Source organism: Gouania willdenowi, chromosome 4 (assembly GCF_900634775.1).
Source record: "Gouania willdenowi chromosome 4, fGouWil2.1, whole genome shotgun sequence".
In the NCBI taxonomy this organism is placed as follows: Eukaryota; Metazoa; Chordata; class Actinopteri; order Blenniiformes; family Gobiesocidae; genus Gouania; species Gouania willdenowi.
Window position 1 is genome coordinate 23635841 of NC_041047.1, and position 19237 is coordinate 23655077.

Here is a 19237-nt window from a genome sequence, read left to right on the forward strand (position 1 = left end):
TCCTGTTCCAGGGATAATTATATTGGTTATTATCCCTGCCACAAAATGTGGAAGGGGATGTACTGTAGGTTTGAGCCCCGTTCATCCCGTCCGAGTTTTTCTGGAGTTATTGCCCTTGTGCTGTTTTTTATTTTATTTATTTTTTACTCTGTTCGAGGTATCTTCAAAGGTGACAGTTTTTCTTAGAAAATGTTTAAGATAGTAATTTTATATTCTGATGTGATAATATTTTCTAATATATACATCTAAGTTAGATTTAGGACATTTAGGAAAAGATTGTGAGTTATAATGAGAACCAATCTGGTGGGGAATGTTGATGTTTGCCTTGCCTTAATGTGTGTCCTAAATTCAGTTTTTTAGGTGAAATTGAATTTCTTGCGATGAAATTCATTATTGTATTTACGAAATATACCCATAGATGCTAATATGGCATGCTGAATTTAACTTTTCTAAAAGTTCCTAGCTTCATATTGAAATGATCAAAATATCCCTAAACATTGTTTACTACCACTATTGATCACTATTTACATGAAATTATTTTACTTGCTGCATTTTCATTTAGTGTGCTTATGTCTATTTATTTCAGACATTTTACTGGTTTGACCTTCAATAAATTGGTCTCTGATACTTTGAATTTAAATTATATATGAGAATTTTGATAATCATTAGACTTTATTCATTTCTAAGGAAGTCACAACAACACAGACAGTTGGACAAGAAATTACATAGTATGAATGGTGTTATTTTTTATTCATGATAGTAAAGACTGGTGTTATTGTGGTTTATTCTGAGGTGAAGTTCGTATTTCCTGTGATAAACCTTTATTGTGGAAGTTTCCTCCGGAAGTGTTTCTGTCGCAGGCGGAGCTTGTTTCATCACGTTAGCATAACATATGTAGCTCACTGCTAACATCAACACTTCGTGATACAATACTTAATATAAATGGCGCAACCTCTAAAAGACAAAGAAGCTTACCAGAGACTGAACTATCTCTACCAGGTTAGAAACAGTCGTTGACTTTGTTCCTTTGCTAACTGTGACTAGCTATGAATAATCACTGAACTTCTGTGTGCTTCTTTCTTCACAGGCTGCTCATTGTGTTTTGTCTCAAAACCCGAAAAATGTGGAGTTGGCGCGTTTTTACTGCTTCACACAGAAGACAATAGCAAGACGTTTAGTTATCAGACAGTGAGTCTTTATTTCTTATCTTTACTAGTGTTTAATGTCGTTTTTAGTGCTTGTAATACACACATACATACATGAAAGTGTCTATTTGTACGGTTGCCTGGTGCCATTGGTAGTGTCTTCGGTTAGGGTTAGGTTATATAAGCCAATATCGCAACTTAACCCTAAAAAAGAATTGGCCGTGGCTATTGATACGAAAACGTATTAATAGATACTCAGTCTATACATACGTAACGCCCCTCATTGACCAGTTTAGGTGACGTGATAGGTGTACCACGTGACTTAAAATTCCGTCAGTTTTATTTTAGCTCATATTTATTTTTAGTTACTACTCTAACCCAGGATATAACCGAAAATATTTTGTTTTTTTGTTTATGTATTTTGAACCATTTGAATCATAATTAAGTCTTAGTCACACGACCCGAACTGGCCAATGACTGACCAATCACGTGACCCAAACTGGCCAAAAAGGGGCGCTGTGTACGGATAAAATGTCTATATATTGATACGGCAACCATATGGATAGCCACTGCCTACATACATGTATAAGTGCTAGTGGAAAAAAAATAAATTATTGCAATTTTGTTATTTATTATTATGAATTGTTTCTTAAATTGACAGATATTGGGTTTGTGATTCAATTTAAAAATATATATATTTTTATACATTTAAATGCAGATGCGTTTTATTTTTTTTTCTAATGTCTTTGTTTTCCACATCATTTTTAATATTAATTAAAAAATTCTAGAAAATATTAATTTTTAATTCCTGCGAGGAATCAAAACAAATAATAATAATAATTAAACAAAAATGTATGTCAAAAATAAAGTAAGATACAATTAAAAGGTAGATATAAGTTGTACTGTGACAAAACAAAATAAAGACTAATAAAAAAGAAAACTATAATTAAACAAAAATGTATGTCAATAATAAAAATGATTATGCTGACTGCTCCTTTTTTATTATTCATGTCATATAAAGATGTATGAGAGCAGCATTAATGTCACCCAATTTCCCCTCAATAATTTACTGAATGAGCAGGTTTAATGTTTAAGTTTTGATTAACTTAATTTAAATTAACCTAATTTAAATGATCCTGATTACATTATTCCAGACTGTAATGATTAAAAAAAACCAAATGGATGCAAGGATGAATCAGTTATTTCACCACTAGGGGTCAGAATATTTGACACTACCAGAAGTAATCATTAATCTACGATGTTTCAGACTCTATAATCCCTAACATCGATGTTCTAGTCCACAACAACAGAACAACTTTATCCACAGATCTTCATTAGCTCTGATTAGATGTTTAAAACACTCTGAGCAGGTAAAACTGATTAAAGCTGATTATGTTTTCACGAAGCGCTGCAGCGCTACATGAGAAACGGACGGACCTTTACAGACATGTTAAAGTTAAGCGGGCACTGGTGGCTCTGATTTCGGAGTCAGTGATGATTTGCATAGTTTTTTTTGGCAGTTTAGACTATGTTTAGTGCGGTTTAGACTAGCGATGTAACGATTCACTCAACTCCCGATACGATTCGATTCACGATACGATTCTCTAACGATTTATTTTACAAAATGGGACTGTACATAAATGACTGAAAAATATTCAATTTTTTTGGGGGGGGAAATACTGTACTATTTTCCTTTTATTTTTTTACATCAGATATTTGTTTGGACCAGCAGAGGGCGCTGGTAACCCAGTGGTCGGTTGGCATGCAGATATCTTGCAGTGAAGAAGAGATGCTACGCTAGCACACAGAGCTAATAGAAAAACGTTACTTTTACAGATATTCACGTAATATTACAGATATTCTTTCGGTGCTAAAGGGGTAAGGAATCTTTTATGAATAGGTTTAAGAGTAGAAGGCGGCCAGAAAGAAAGTATTAGCAGCTTTCCCCCGCTGCCAACACTTCTGGATAGCGCCCTCTGCTGTTTAAAAAAGGTACTGCGATGCAATTTTCACAGCATCGATGTGAACCTTGATACCTATGAATCGATTTTTAACTGCCTTACGATTAATCGTTACATTCCTAGTTTAGACTGTGTTTGGGCGAAAGCCAAAGCCATGTTGAAAGGGTGAAACATAAGGATGCACTAGGAAAATATAGTGTTTCTAATGTGTTGTTTTATTGCAGAGACCCGTCTGTGAAGAGAACTTTATGCAAGAACTGCAGCTCATTACTGATCCCCGGAGTAACGGCTACAATCAGACAAAGAAGTAAGAACGTCTTAAGATGTCCTTGGATTTCTTTCACCATATAAGTACTGTTTTTTTTTTTTTTTTTTTTTCGACACTCTTGTTTGGTAACTGCGTCTCACAGAAAAGAAAGGCAGGACTCGCTTTACCGTGATACGATGCCTCAGCTGTGGACAGAGCAAGTCCTTCCTAAATAATCCAGATTACTGTTTATGGGCCGACCGACCTGAGGCGAAGCTGGAGCAGCGAAAACCACCAGGTGATAAACCTGTGTGCATGAATATATTTATATTACTATCAGTGTAATGAAACACTATCCTGACTAATGTAAAGCTTTAACTAAATGTTGTTGTTTTTTACCAGAGCCTGGATCAGCTGCGAAAAATCGGCCAAAAAACAAAAACCCGGACGGATCGCAGTCTTCCAAAACCAGAACTGGTCAGAATGCTCCGAGCACATAACAACTAGGTTCTTTTTTTTAGTTTTTTTGTGGGGTTAATTTCTTGTGCTACTAAAAGACTGCAAAGTTGTGATTGTAGTGCTAATATTCAAAAACATGAAGTAATGTGGCAGCTCAGCTCTGTGAATTTCTTCAAAACAACAGCCTGTTCGAGGACTTCCAGTCAGGCTTTAGAGCTCAACACAGCACAGAGACTGCTTTAGTTAAAGTAACTAATGATCTACTCTGGGCTTCAGATGAAGGACGACTCTCAGTGCTGGTTTTATTAGATCTTAGTGCAGCTTTTGACACTATAGATCACTATATTCTACTAGAGAGATTAGAGAAATTACTTGGAATCACAGGGACTGCCCTAAACTGGTTTAAGTCCTACCTATCTGATAGGTACCAGTTTGTACACGTGAATAATAAGTCTTCTGTGTACACTAAAGTAAGCTACGGGGTTCCTCAGGGCTCTGTGCTAGGTCCAATCCTCTTCTGTATCTATATGATCCCCCTTGGTAATGTTATGAGAAAATACTCTGTTAACTTCCACTGCTATGCTGATGATACCCAACTGTATGTATCAATGAAGTCAGGTGAGACAAATCAGCTATCTAAACTTGAGGCCTGTCTAAAGGACATTAGGGCCTGGATGGACCAAAATTTTCTTCTTCTCAACTCAGACAAGACTGAGGTCATTGTACTGGGCCCGCGACACCTTAGAGAAACCTATGCTAGCCTAACTGCCCTAGATGGCATTACTCTGGCACAAAGCACAACTGTTAGAAACCTTGGGGTTCTATTTGATCAGGATTTATCCTTCAACTCTCACATAAAACAAACTTCAAGAACTGCCTTCTTTCATCTCCGTAACATTGCTAAAATCAGATCTATCCTGTCTCAGGGCGACGCCGAAAAACTAGTCCATGCTTTTGTTACCTCTAGACTGGATTATTGTAATTCTCTTTTAGCAGGCTGCCCGAGCAAGTCGCTTAAGACACTTCAGCTGGTTCAAAATGCTGCAGCACGTGTACTGACTAAAACTAGGAGAAGAGATCACATTACTCCTGTATTAGCCTCTCTGCATTGGCTTCCCATAAAATATAGAATAGAATTCAAGATTCTTCTTCTCACTTATAAAGCCCTAAATGGACAGGCACCAGTCTATCTCAAGGAGCTTGTAGTGCCATACAATCCCCCCAGAACACTACGCTCTCAAAATGCTGGACTACTCGTTGTTCCATTCATCTCTAAAAGTAGTATAGGAGGAAGAGCTTTCAGTTATCAGGCCCCACTTCTCTGGAACCATCTACCAACCACGGTTCGGGGGGCAGACACCCTCTCTACCTTTAAGGTTAGGCTCAAAACATTCCTCTTTGATAAAGCTTTTAGTTAGGAACCAGCTCATAGCTCATAATTAAGATGCAATAGGCATAGACTGCCGGGGGGGGGGGGTCTGGCATGCTCGGTTGGAGAGAGGTTGGAGAGGGCGTTAAGAGAGAGGTCATTTAGGTTAGAGAGGGACCGGAGAGGGTCCCATTCCTCTTTCAAACACTCCCTCTATGTCTGCTTACTCCCTTGTGTGTTTGCTCCTGTACTCCTTCTGGCTTTTGTCTTGCAGGTCCGTGGGATCCTCAGTGTGGAGTTACAGAGACTCAGCGGCTCTGTCTCCACCCTTTCCTCTGCACACACCCAACACAGCATAACGTGGATGGCTGTTCATCATAGGAATGGGATCCACACAAGGTTCCTGCTGCTTAACAGAAGGTTTTCCTTGCCGCCATGATGAATTCATGTTGGGTGTGGGATACATATGTATGTGTATATACGTATATATGCATATGTGTGTATCCACAAAATGAAGAGTCCGTCCTTAAGACTGCTCTACTGTAAAGTGCCTTGAGATACCATTGGTTATGATTTGGCGCTATACAAATAAAGATTGATTGATTGATTGAATGTGGAGAAACTGGACACTTTTTTTTTTTGTCAAGTCTTTTGTATTTCAAATATTTTACATTCTTCACAAAGATTGAAGTATTTTTCCTGATTAAAAGAGTTTCTTCATAACTTCTTCTTTTCGGCTTTGTCTCCTTTTCGCACTTTGAAACGTGTCTTCTGGAAATACAGAAGGTTCTTGGCGAAGATCCTTGGAATGTGACCCATGTATAAGAGCAGAGCCAGAATCATTCCTAAAAAAACCAAACAGACACTGTTTAAATGTTGTCATCAAAGAACCAAACATTTTTTACATTTATGGGATTAACCTATGAAGGGGCCCAGCCAGTAGACGGCTGCATACTGTAGGAAGCTGAATCCAGGACAGTGGAAGGTGAGCCCATACGACAACGATGGATTAATGTACGCCGACGTGTAGCCACTGGCTGAAAAGAGAAGCAGATAGTTTGGATTTTTTTTAATTTCTTCAATGTTTGTAGAAGTTTAATTTGTGGTGAAGGCTTACCTGAGTTTGACAAGAATGTGAGGAGGGCAGCAACCAGGGGAACCCGGATCAGGGCTGATCTGTGCCGCAGGTTTAAGTAGATGAGATGAAAGACGAGAGCACACACAGTCTCTGTGAAAAACCCCTGATGCACCGACACTAGCAGAGAGGTGCTGCACTCTCTGGACATCAGGTTTTTGATCATGTGCATGTCGGTCAGCTCCAGGCTCCAGTAGTACAAGGCCACTAGAATGGCAAGGTGAGCCCCTGCAAACTGGGCAGCGATTGCAAGCAGAGTGGGAATGGTGGGGGTGTCCAGCTGCAGAAACTTCTGCAGAGTAAGGTTGGGGTTCCCTAATGCATTGCTGCAGATCACTCCATGGGTTAGCAGCAGAGCAAAAAGCATGGTTAGAGTCACATCAGGTCCGAGCCCCCCAGCCCACTGACCAACCTCTACGATGGTCTGCACCTCCAGCCAACATGCAACCAGCATGAAAGAAGAGGCAAACTCTAACAAGAAGCTGAACTTCGGCCATTTTTGAAGGAGTGTTCGAACAGAAGCTGCAAGAATCCCAACGGCCAGGAAATATCCAAGAGAGGCGTTGAGTCCTGACATGGTTGAGCTCAGGTGTCCCCTCTGAATGAACTGCACTCTGCGTTGGACAACGTGGCACATGCACAGACACAATTCTTATCAGAGACACGTCAGGTTTTTATCCCTCAACCACCTGCCAAAATACACACCAACCATTGCATGGTCATGTCATGGAGTTGGCCTTCACTTAGTGGTCAGTTATTACAGGTTCCCAGCTCGGGTTTATGGAATGGTTTTGCCATCTGGAGGAACAACGAAAATAAGAAACACCTGTGAAAATCTCCTTATGCTTCTTCACTTTGGGGTTTCCTGTATTTGGATCAAGAGCTCTTAGTCTGTAGGTAGTTTGACCCTCAGTGTCATCAAAAGTAATGACCTGGCTCTGGCTGAAACCTTTGATTTCTTAATCGAAATCTAACAGACGGTAAGTCAATAGTCATCATCTTTGTGTACAATAGCGTTGTCTATTTACTGTCACTTTCAATGTAAATGAAAAAGTCAAATTAATCTGCTTGAGACGATTATCTTTGATTTATAGATATATGTACTGTATATGAGGCATACACACTATGTCTTTATCTGATAAAATTATACGTATATATATAGGCTGTTCTAGTTCGATGTTTTTTTTAGATATTATTTTTTAAAGAATGTCATGATGACATGATTTGGTTTTAATTTTAGACTGGTATGAGATGCCAGTCTCTGTTTTTTGTGGTCTATGTGCATTAAATAGGAAAAATTGGTCCTAGTTATTAGTGTTATGTATTAGTTATGTAAGTATTCCCAGGGTTTAGGTAAAAGCACGATGTTTTTCAAACAGCATTTTTTTGGCTCTTTTTTTCCCTTTTCCAAAAATACAATTTCCTATCGTTCTCGTGAGCCCAGTATTACATCGTCTTGTCTCCTGAACTTTGAAGATTTTCCCACCCTGTTTAGTCCTAAAAACAGACTGTTTACATGGATGTATTTATCTGTATTATATTTATTTATACTATTGTTTTTTATTTTTTATTTATTTATATATTTTTTAAATCATTATTATTATATTTATTTACGGTTATTTTACTTCTGTATGTGTGCTTGTATTGTTTTGTATGTGGAAGCCTGGAAAAACAAGAAAAAACTAGCAAAAGTAATATTATGAAAAAAAATGTAATTATAAGATATTAAGTCAGAATTATGAGATACTAATCTCGTATATTAAGCATCTCATAATTAGCATTTATCTCCTAATTATGACTTAGTTTTACTACTAGATACGAGAAACTATGAGTTACTAAGTCTAATCATGAGATAGTATCTAAATTCGATTTTTTAAATTCATTTTTATTTTACTTTTCCTAAGGTTTTTTGTTATTTTTTTTACTGGCAGGAATGTATGGAAGCCCATTCCCTCCAGTAAAATATATTATTTTACTAGCAAAAGTAAAGTAGTATATATATATATTACTTTTTTTTAATGTTAAGCAGTCATATTTATAAGATACCAAGTTAAAATTATGAAATACTAAGTCTCATATACTGAATATAAGTATTTCATGACTTGTTTTATTACTAGATAATATGATACGAGATATTATGAGATACTAAGTCTACCCATGAGATTTTTGATGTTTATTTTATTTTTTTACTGGCGGACATATATATATATATAAGTTATAATTATGGCTTAACTTCTCATTATAACTTAAGATATTATTATTATTGTTTTATTATTCCTAGTTTTTTGTTGTTATTTTTTCACTGGCGGGAATGTAGTTTTAACACGGCTGAAACAAACAAAAAATAAAATGAAATATAGAAATGAATAAAACTTTAAACAAGACCTAATCAAAATGTACTGTCATATAAAAAAAATTAAAAAAAAAAACACAGAAAACGGTAATTAAATTTTAAACCCTACGTTGTGAAATGTATCTCTACATGTGATTGGACTAAACCAATAAAACGTCATGTTAAATCCCAGGAAGTGGCATCAGTCTGTGGCGGTGTATGAAGTGTGGGGTGTGTAACGTCTCTACACCGACATGAGAGCGAAGGCCACGGACGAGCCGCTAGCTTGATTCTAAAAGCTACCGGAGATGCTCACACGGAAGTTGCGAAACGTCGACGTGCCACCGCGTGTGTGTGTGTCGCGCGCCTTCCTGCGTGCGCGTGTCGCCGGAACGGAGATGGCAGCAGTAGCAGCAGCAGTGGATGAGCCTTCGGAGAAGTGAGAAGTTGTCCGGGATGGCGGACAAACCTCTGTCTCTGTTCCCCAAGCTGTTGGCCGCAGGTTTTTACGGACTCAGCTCGTTTCTCATCGTGGTGGTGAATAAAAGCGTCCTCACTAACTACAGGTAACTAACAGACTGTGTGAAGACCAGCCTTTAGCCTCCAGTGAAGAACAGACTGGCTTTAATGGGCTTCAGTAGCAGACCAACAGTTAACTGGGCTCTCTGTTGCTTTTTCAGCTTCCCCTCTTCAATATGTGTCGGCATAGGCCAGGTGAGTCATTTACCCTGTTGTATAATAATAATAATAATAATAATAATAATACATTTTATTTGTAATGCGCTTTACATTTGATGCCAAACCTCAAAGTGCTACAGGATTAAAAAAATAAAATAAAACACAACATATATTAAAAGACAGGACTAAAAGAGGGATTAACTGTTAAAATAAGTGTCTGTGAAAAAGGTGATATTTAAATTCATACAAAGGTAACGTTGATAAACAACCACTAAGACCAAAATAATTTAGAGCTCACCTATGAATAATGTCAATAATTTGGGAAAAATGAACAGGTTTAGATCTGACAGGATTTATATTCTTTTTACACATTTTTAACACTTTGAGAAAATGTTTGTTTTTAAATATTTACACTTTTTTGCCCAATTATAACTGAAAGACACAGAAAGTAAATAAAGTACATGAAGGCAGCTATGAATGTGATGTGCTGACGTGAGCTGTAGTATCTGTCTCTTACGCTGCTCTTGTAATATATGACGGAATGTACTGATATATATTTTTGAGGGAACAAACCAAACCAAATGTAATCATGACTTAATCTCTTCTCAGCAAAGTTCTTCTCAAATCCATTAAAACAATTGACTGCCATAGATGTCATTTGGTTATGTAAACTTCACTGGTGTCGTGCTGAGATTGTATATGCACATGACCCGAAAATGAATTTTTGCTCAAAAAAGAATAATTCATTTTTGTTTATTTTTGTTTTCAAAGTGAACCGACACGTTTTGTTTTTTGGATTAGGTCAGGGTTATAATCTCAGGGCGGAGGTAAATGACGTCTGTAAATGACGCCTATCAGTGACTTTGGAAAAAAAGTTTCAAAGTCACTGAGAGGTTTTTTCAGAAAAATGCTGTTTTCTCAGCTTTTTGTCAGAAACTGGCAATTTGTGTGAAACTAGGCTCTGTGCAAACTGCTGATTATGGAAGAACAAAAAAGCTAAAAACATATATATTTTTTTGATTAAAGTAGAGAGTCTAATCTTTCAGAATCTGATTTCAGATTGTCATAGTACAAAATATTCTTTGGGTCTTTAAAAATCAGTCAAAATGCTGTAAAATGGCTGGCAGTGAAGGGGGTAGCCGTTCTGAAAATGGCTGGCAGTGAATGAGTTTTAACAACAGAACAAATATGTCTCTATGTATAACACACAGACTTTTTATCAAACAGAAGACTATATGTATTGTCTCACATTGTGGTTATGTGGTAATGTACCAGTAAGCATTCAGGAAACTCTCACTTTCTCATTCTTTGTCATTTTTTTTCGTCTCTCGCTCCCACTGTATCACATGTCTTTATCGTTCTCTTTCTGTCTCTCTTCTTTTTTCAATGTTTATCTCTCTTTCTTCTTATTTCTCTGCCAGTATCTCTAACTCTTTGTGTTTCTGTCTCTCCCTCTGTGTTTTGTATACAGATGCTTGCCACAGTGGTTGTACTATGGGTAGGAAAGACGGTGAGGGTGATCAGCTTCCCCGACTTTGACGACAGCATATTTGTTAAGGTGAGACGTTAAGATTGAAATCATTGGCTGTGTTTGAAATAGGGATGCTCAATTAATCAAAGTTCAATTACGATTCCAAGTATTACACCCAACGATTACAAAAATAACAATCGAGAAAAAAAAATAAAATATATATATATATTTTTTTTTTTTTACATGTTTTATTCACTAAATAAAACAAACCCACTATTTCGGACATCTACAAATAATAAAGGTTGGCACACACATGTTATTAATACTAACTTGGAGTTGTTAATTACACGCACATGCAAGCTCCTCCCCTCTGCCCCACCCCTCTCAAAGCTAAAGCTCGCCTGCAGGCCAGCACGAGGAAAGCTGTTGCTAGTGGTCTTGAAACATGGCAGGTGAAACGCAGCAAAAACGCTTGTTAAACAAGTGGAAAGTCAAATGCTCTTCTGTGGGAACACTTTGGGTTTTATGATGAAGAGCTACAGTCGACAAGTAATCGTTTGAATGATCGTGATTTCAATTATGACTGAAATAATCGCGATTATTATTTTTTCTATAATCGAGTGGCCCTAGTTTGAAACGGCATACACCGTACTGTGCGCTACAAAGCCAATGAGTATATACTGTCTACTATACTATACTACATGTGGTTAGTATGATGACCGTTCCCACTGAAGTGTACTTCCAAGATGCATTTTTCGAATCTACACAGACAAAAACCTGAAGCACACTGAGGCCAAATATCTATTTATTTGCCACCTTTGAAAGTTCTGAAAACATTTTAAGCGATAAAGTGACCAAGTAGAATATCAACATGTGGTCATTTCATCCATTACACTCGTGGAAACACATTTCATGCCGACATTTTGGAGATTTACGGAGACCAGCCATTGTGCTACTGACTAAGCTTCCAGTTAACTTCAAAACAAGAGCCTTATTTATAAAAGTAACTAATGGAAGACAAGAACAGAGGCTTTTGTTTTGATATACTATACATCCGGGTATTTCTGGCACACTCGATCTTTCCATACTATAATGTGAATGCGCTACATACTCATTTTAACATCAGACTTATTATGAGTAGTAGGTTAGTATGTCATTTCGAACACACCCATTATCTTGTTGTTCAACGTCTCATACAGGCGTCCTGATGCCTCGTTGGGGTGTCTTTGTTAGATTGGGACATAACTTGATTAATATATCATACAGTTAGAACTGGACAATACATCGAGAGTCAAGATTTATCGCGATTTCTGTTTTTGGGATATGTCGATATAGCTTATTACTCACTACTTCTCAGAACAGTATAAAAAGCACAGATGGTTTGCTGAGTGCATCCTCACCTGAAGCAGACAACTATTATAGGAGAAAAAGCCTAAAGTCGCACTCATTTTGCAGCTGTTAGCCCATCTGTTAACTGGGAGTTTGTTTCCTTTCCCAGACATTCCCTCTACCTCTCCTTTATGTGGGAAATCAAATAACTGGACTATTTGGAACCAAAAGACTAAAGTGAGTGTTATGAGAAGAACAAAGTTTGTGAGATCTTGTTTAACGGACTTAATAAACTTTTTACATGTGACATCATGTCGTCTCCCACCAGCCTGCCGATGTTCACCGTCCTCAGGAGGTTTTCCATTTTATTCACCATGGTGGCTGAAGGATTTCTGCTAAAGTAAAGTACCACGTTGCAGAATATCCACTCGCGGGTCGTTTATGATGTGAAGTTTGCGTCTGACCTTTGTGCTGTTCTGTCTTTGACCTCTGCAGGAAGAAATACTCCCGCCCGGTCCAGCTGACAGTGTTTACCATGATCCTCGGGGCATTTGTTGCCGCCAGGTGAGTTCTGCTCCATCCAGGTGTTCCAGCTATTCACACCCCACCCCACTTTCACTACAAAGGGCTGCTCTTTCCTCAAATATGTCCACATTCTGATCATATTAGGGCAGTTACCCACAGGGGTTCCAGCAGTAATGCGCTGTACAGTTTAGTTTTCTTCTTCTTCTTCTTGTTCCCAGTGCTGATTTGTCCTTTGACCTGCAAGGCTACGTGTTCATCCTCCTCAATGATGTTCTGACTGCAGCCAACGGAGCCTATGTGAAGCAAAAATTAGATGCTAAGGTATGTGGCAGCTCCTTTCAGATGAATAGCGGCCATTGTTGGCTCTGAGCTGTTTTTGGCTTTGAGCTCAAGTTAGTAAACGTAGAGACCCCCAAACTGTCCTTCAGCGTCTGCCTCAAAGGAACTCAGTGTGCACAAGTCCTTGAGCTGGCTCTTTTTAATTCCCATGTTGGGGGTGAGACAGTAGATCACATGTGTCAAACTCAAGGCCTGGGGGCCAACTTCGGCTCTTTAAGGCATCCAATTTGGGCCGCAGGAGAAAGTCAAAATGACAGAAAACATTAATTATTGTGTAAATTACCAAATAATCCAGTTGTCTTGATCTCAAATTCACCAGTTTAATGAAACTCAGTAATATTTTTAGGGGCTTGCATTTTTCCTTTGTTTTTATCACATGAATGCAGTCATTTTAAATTGCAAATTGTGGAAAGCACTTTCAATATTTACACGAGTCTTGCAATTTGGCACAAATAATTCCACAAAATTCCTCTTAAAGAGAAAATCAATAATTTTTGAGGTGAATTGAACAGATATTAAAAACTTGGTCACAATGATGTTAAAATTGTTCTTTTTTCCACTTACAATCTGCGACCCATTTGAGATCAGACTGGTTCGTATTTGGCCCCTGAACTAAAATGAGTTTGACGTCCCTGCAGTATGAAGACACATATAAGCCTAGAACCCAGCTAGTCTGTATATGTTACAGTAGGAGCAGCTCAGCTCTCATGTTACTGAGTCCAGATTTAGTGTGTGTGTGAGGGAGGTTCAGAGGGATCATGGGAGACAGAAATGCATAAATCAGAAGTTGCAGGTTGTCTATCTGGACATACTTTCTCTGCCTTATTGGCTTCTTAATGTTGGTTTTATTTCTATTTTTTAACAGGAGTTGGGAAAATATGGATTATTGTACTATAATGCACTTTTTATGATATTACCCACTGTCCTGCTGGCTCATCTGACTGGAGATATAGAGAAGGTGAGCTTCTTCTTTTCTCTCTCTCTCTCTCTCTCTTCTGCTCACAACACCATCACTATGACCATGTTTATTCATAAATAAGTGGCACTGCAGAAGCCTGGGTGTGTGCTTTAAATATGAGACGTTCCTTTGGTTGCCCGCCCCGGAGCCCTCCAGCCCAGAGGCACAAAGATGCCTTTATGTGTGTGAGCACAGTGAGTGCAGCGCTACCTGCAGGTCGACCCAACCGTAGAAAGTCAGGGTTGGTTTTGTTGCTGTCCTTGTCGTGACCTCTTTAGAATTCCACTGTGGAGCCGACTCCCTTCTATTCATTTCCTTTACTGAATGCTTTACAGTGCACGTCACACTACTTTATATTCTTTATTCTAATCTTTTAGGCCCCGTTGATACAGGATTTTTTTTATCCACATTTTGTCAACATAGATACAGCCCAATAAGAACACCTAAAAGATTAGTTTTCTCATAACAAGTTCCAGAGTGAGAACATGTGAAAGTGCTGTTTTGCCCTTTGTGTAGATAGCCAATCTTGTATAAGAACTGTGCAATAAAACTAATGATGATGATGATGCTAAGCTAACACGCTCCCTACCCTGGACCAAACCTACTCAACAATAGATCTAATTGTACAGGTCTGGAATTGTGTTTATTAGGGCTAGGCGATATGGACCAAAAGTCATTTCTCAATGTTTTTTCTCAAAATGGCGATACACGATATAAATCTTGATTATTTGACTCAATAAAGTCTTACCAGAAAGACAATTCTGGGATAAATGTGTTAATAAATGTGCCTGTGTGACATATTTCATCAGCAAACAGTGATATTTTACACATTTGGCTTTTCCTTCTATAAGGGACAGTATGTGTGAGTGAGTTCTGTAGTGTGGCTTGTTTAGGGGAAGGTCAGAAATGTACTTAAATATGCTTTTCATGCTGTTCTGAGAACCAACAAAAGCAGCAACTCCTAAAGTGTATTTTAATACAAAATAAACAGTAAAAAAATATATTCATCTTAGAACATTACATTACATTGTTTGATCATACTGTATGAATAATATTGAATACTTGTATGATGTTATTTTGTACTGTGATTGTATAAATAAACATATATATATATATATATATATATATATATATTGATATAGGCAATATTGTAATTTTTTATATTGCCAAAATAAGATACTCAATATTATTTGAATCACGATATATTGCCCAGGCCTAGTGTCTATGGTCTATTCTAGCACTGCTGAAATGGACCAAAACTCATATCTTGATATTTTTTTCTCAAAATGTTGATACACAATATATATCTTGAAGTCTTACTGCATAGACAATTCTGGGTTAAATTTGCTGATGAAAAAATGCTGCACAGGCACATTTATTAACAAACTTTTGGCTTTTTCTATTGTAAGCGACGGCACGTGTGAGTGAATTCTGTCGTGTGGCTTGGGTTAGGAATGCGTTCAGAAATCCATCTCTATGTACGTTTCATGCTGTTCTGAGAAGTAGCAAGAACAGCAACTCCTAAAACAAGTATTTTGATACAAATTAAGCTATAAAATATATATATATAGATATAGGCGATATTGGTATTTTCTATATCACCAAAATAGAAAACTTAATCTATCTTGGATCTCAATATATAGCCCAGCTCTAGTCTATTCAGGCTTCACTTTGTAAATGATTGTCTTTTTAGAAACGACAGAGTGGAAAAACTATGTTTAAGAAGATAAAAAAATCCACATGAATGTAACTATTTAGTTGACGTGTCCCATGTTCTACGTCTCCTGTCAGGCTGTGAATTACGACGGTTGGTGGGACAAGCTCTTCCTCGCCCAGTTCATCCTGTCCTGTGTCATGGGGTAAGGTTTGACCTCAGTGTACTGTATGTACAATCCTGTTGGAGTGTTGTATGAACACCACATTTGTGCTTTGTTGTGATATTTGTTCAACTTTTAGGAAACTGACACTGTGAATTAAACCTACTTAACAATGAGACCATTGTTCAACTGGATTTCCATTCTTGATGCAGTTTGTTTTTTCACCATTTTTTTTATTTTTTAGGTTTGTCCTGATGTATTCCATTGTGCTCTGCACTCAGTATAACTCAGCTTTAACTACTACTATTGTTGGCTGCATCAAGGTAAGCTGTGTGTGATTGGTCTCACACTGAGCTGCTCAAACTCCACTTCATTCACTTCTTTTTATTTATTTATTTTTTTATCCAGAATGTCCTGGTGACGTACATAGGGATGGTCTTCAGTGGAGACTACATTTTCTCCTGGACCAACTTCATAGGTTTAAACATCAGGTATGAATGAACAAGTCTGATTCATATTTAATACTCATATTTCCTCTTTTTTTTTGTTCGGCTGGTCTGTCGGGATTTAATACTTTCTCAGGAAACAGAATAATTTCCTATTCGTCTGGTGTTTTATCTCCACTGGTCACAATAGGGATGCAGTAGTTCACTCTAATGGGAAAGGAATAGTGAACCTTATGAGGTTTAACTAAAAAGTTTAGGTTTACCCACACTGCCTTTAACACTGAGAAACCAACTGGGGTTTCTTCAGTGCATGTGATGTAACAGAAGGAAATGCTTAATGTGATCTGATGAGATTTTTTTTGGCTCTATATGAGCGAATCATGACAGGAACGCAACATGTTGTCTCAGTTTGTAGTGTGGACAGGTGGGCTATTAGCATCAAAGCTAACATAATGAGCACTGCTATATCATTCTCTGCCACCTGATAACATTTCTATTAAAGGAACTTTAAGCTAGATGCAACTATGTCTCAACAGTCTATCGCCTCATCTACTATTATGGATATCAATTTCTGATGAATTGGTAAAGTTTCATCATACTGAACATTTTGAAATCCCTTTTATACACAATATACTGACAGCCCTGCAGTTATCCACGGGTGCATGCTGGGACTTGTTGCGATTTAAGACCAGTTTTTCAGCTTTTAATGAAGTGAATGTTAATAGTAGTTTTGGTAACACTTTAGTCGAAGGCAATTAACTCATTCAGTGCCAGCCATTTTCAAAATTTTTACCTCCTCAGTGCTAGCCGTTTTACAGCATTTTGACTGATTTTTTTTTTTTTTTTTTTTTTTTTTTAAAGACTTACAAATTATTTTTTCTTTGAATATCTCAAATCTGATTAAATCTAAAAGATTAGACTCTACTTTCATCAGAAAAAATAATTTTGTTTCAAGCTTGTTTTGTTCTTCTGTAATCAGCAGTTGAATAGAGGAAAATTTCACACAAATCACCAGTTTGTGACAAAAAGCTGAGAAAAACGTCTTTTTCTGAAAGAATCTGTTAGTGACTTTGAAGCATTTTTTTTTGTTTAGGGACACCTCAACATTGGTTTCCTTCTATAAAACTACAAAAACAACACTGAGACCAGGCTTTTGATGGTAACATTATTATTATTTTGTTTTCTATGTCAGAGTTGAATGGGTTTCTTACTGTATTTTAGCTGTCCTCCAAGTCTCTCCCCCCGTCATTTTGCACATACGCAACTTCCTCCTCCCGGACATGCCGAGTGTCACCGCTTGCCCCGTTTTTTTTAACTATCATTTTATCTCACCATCGTGACACTCTCAATATACCACTTAGTTCCACACATGCTCTGGTCTAGTGTGCGCTGCTCTGAGCTGCTGGGAACTTCAGCATCAACTCTCATAGCACCATTTTTTGTCTCGTAAACTCCTTTCCTCTCCCTCTGAGCTCTGCCCATCACGGGTGATCTCTCATCCAAAGGTGCGCTGCTGCCACCCGTTGGTCACTACATCATGGTACAAGTTAGATATTCACCGGAGAGCTTCGTCACACTGTCTCCTAGCAACCCCAGCCAAAATACACAATTCACGTCTATAGACGTGCAATTAACGTAGACGTGAATGGCACTCAATGAGACAATTGTCGTGCACTGAATTATGACACCTTTGGAGCTATGTTGACATTTTTTGGGTTAGGTGGAGGGATCTCGTGGGGTTAGGGTAACGAACTACACTTGATGACAGCCTTCATTACACCTTATTCATGCTAATGACAGGTGTCATGTCATAATTATGATAGCGTAATATCAGTCTTATGTATGAAACTTTGTAAAGTGTTGCTGCAGTTTTTACTGAATTGTAGAAATAAGGTTGCTTTGTTTTTTCTTTTATAGCATCGCTGGCAGCTTGGTGTATTCGTACATCACCCTCTCAGAGGAGCAGTCCAACAAAGCCAGCGATAACGCTAAGCTGGACATCAAGGGGAAAGTAGTCGTATGACAGACACTGGCTTTTATTCTTTTAGTTTTTTTGATATCATAGTTGGGATACTTAGTGTTTGTACTTTTTGTACGACTTTTATTTGCAGGGTATTTTAGTGGGACGCCATAAACACTGTTTTGGGAATGTCCTTTTTGTAGAGACGGCGCTGCCACCGTGCCTGTCTTACTGCTGCCATGGTTACGACCCCCCCCCCCCCCCCCCCCCCCCCCCCCGAAGGGGACTGCAAGTTGATTTTAGATGTTTTCTTTGTGTTTACATTTTGATATTAAACAGGTAAGTACTGACAACAAGGGGACATGGAACATTTGTTAGAAAGAAAGTTCTTATACTGCATTTTCTGTTTACAAGGAATGTAATTTGAAATGCCTTCACAGCATGGTCAGATACAGGTTCACTTTGCAGGATGGACATATTGGTAATGTTGGTTGTTTTTCCAGTGTACGATGTTTGTTACAAAGTTGCACTTTTAAGTATTCCCTGTATCTCCTTTTTCTGAGAAGTAATTTTAAGTTAAGTATTACTGGAGAAACTTGGTTATTTAAACATGACAAGCAGATTTAAATGTTTACTTTTCAAAAAAAAAAAAAAAAAAAAAGAAATTATACTTTTTTTTTTAAAATTCAGATAGTTTCATATTTATTACTTTTAGACAAGCTGTTTTTTTTTTGCATGGTTTATGAACTGTCATTACTGATTTAGTGTCAAATGGTAACCAGGACCTTGTATTTAAAGAAGTGCTGTATTTTTACATTAAAAACTGTTTTGATATGTTGTAGAGTTTGCTTCTTATCATTCTTTTTCACACCCTATATTTTGGTTATTAAATAAATTACCACGGAAGTAGCATTCTGATAACTAAACAGTTTCTGCGCTACATTATTTATTTGATTTTGCACCCTAGATTAATTTGAGAAAAGTGTAGGTAATATTTAGTGTTAACACCACTAGTGTAAAGCTAAACTTTACACCACAAAGCTATTTAGCCCCAATCATACACCAA

The 19237-nt window shown here is 37.6% G+C and overlaps 3 protein-coding genes across 3 annotated transcripts; 2 read left to right on the forward strand and 1 right to left on the reverse strand.

The window, feature by feature from the left end:
- Positions 1–845: 845 nt before the first annotated feature.
- Positions 846–4082, forward strand: rpp21 (ribonuclease P subunit p21). The gene is made up of 5 exons (XM_028445018.1): positions 846–999; positions 1088–1188; positions 3331–3413; positions 3517–3651; positions 3756–4082. Exons 1-5 carry the CDS (start codon positions 943–945, stop codon positions 3851–3853), a joined length of 474 nt encoding a protein of 157 aa, XP_028300819.1. The 5' UTR covers positions 846–942; the 3' UTR covers positions 3854–4082.
- Positions 4083–5886: 1804 nt separating this feature from the next.
- Positions 5887–9089, reverse strand: aqp12 (aquaporin 12). The gene is made up of 5 exons (XM_028444808.1): positions 8965–9089; positions 7022–7114; positions 6299–6930; positions 6102–6218; positions 5887–6026 (listed from the first exon to the last, which is right to left on the reverse strand). The coding sequence occupies exons 3-5, from the start codon at positions 6891–6893 to the stop codon at positions 5899–5901; spliced, it is 840 nt and encodes a 279-aa protein (XP_028300609.1). The 5' UTR covers positions 6894–6930; positions 7022–7114; positions 8965–9089; the 3' UTR covers positions 5887–5898.
- slc35d1a (solute carrier family 35 member D1a) lies at positions 8536–19012 on the forward strand. Its single transcript, XM_028444807.1, has 12 exons — positions 8536–9214; positions 9329–9362; positions 10798–10884; positions 12296–12363; positions 12455–12526; positions 12622–12690; positions 12870–12972; positions 13856–13948; positions 15740–15807; positions 16010–16088; positions 16174–16256; positions 18129–19012. The coding sequence occupies exons 1-12, from the start codon at positions 9072–9074 to the stop codon at positions 18232–18234; spliced, it is 1005 nt and encodes a 334-aa protein (XP_028300608.1). The 5' UTR covers positions 8536–9071; the 3' UTR covers positions 18235–19012.
- Positions 19013–19237: the final 225 nt, after the last annotated feature.

What these genes read in the sequence shown, in the direction of transcription:
- rpp21 (XM_028445018.1), top strand. Translation starts at nt 943, where the DNA reads ATGGCGCAACCTCTAAAAGACAAAGAAGCTTACCAGAGACTGAACTAT. An exon ending in GACTGAACTATCTCTACCAG is followed by an intron (nt 1,000 to 1,087) that starts GTTAGAAACAGT and finishes CTTTCTTCACAG; the next exon opens with GCTGCTCATTGTGTTTTGTC. An exon ending in GGAGCAGCGAAAACCACCAG is followed by an intron (nt 3,652 to 3,755) that starts GTGATAAACCTG and finishes GTTTTTTACCAG; the next exon opens with AGCCTGGATCAGCTGCGAAA.
- aqp12 (XM_028444808.1), bottom strand. Translation starts at nt 6,893, where the DNA reads ATGTCAGGACTCAACGCCTCTCTTGGATATTTCCTGGCCGTTGGGATT. An exon ending in CACATTCTTGTCAAACTCAG is followed by an intron (nt 6,219 to 6,298) that starts GTAAGCCTTCAC and finishes TTCTCTTTTCAG; the next exon opens with CCAGTGGCTACACGTCGGCG. An exon ending in CTGGCTGGGCCCCTTCATAG is followed by an intron (nt 6,027 to 6,101) that starts GTTAATCCCATA and finishes TGGTTTTTTTAG; the next exon opens with GAATGATTCTGGCTCTGCTC.
- slc35d1a (XM_028444807.1), top strand. Translation starts at nt 9,072, where the DNA reads ATGAGCCTTCGGAGAAGTGAGAAGTTGTCCGGGATGGCGGACAAACCT. An exon ending in TATGTGTCGGCATAGGCCAG is followed by an intron (nt 9,363 to 10,797) that starts GTGAGTCATTTA and finishes TTTTGTATACAG; the next exon opens with ATGCTTGCCACAGTGGTTGT. An exon ending in TTTGGAACCAAAAGACTAAA is followed by an intron (nt 12,364 to 12,454) that starts GTGAGTGTTATG and finishes GTCTCCCACCAG; the next exon opens with CCTGCCGATGTTCACCGTCC.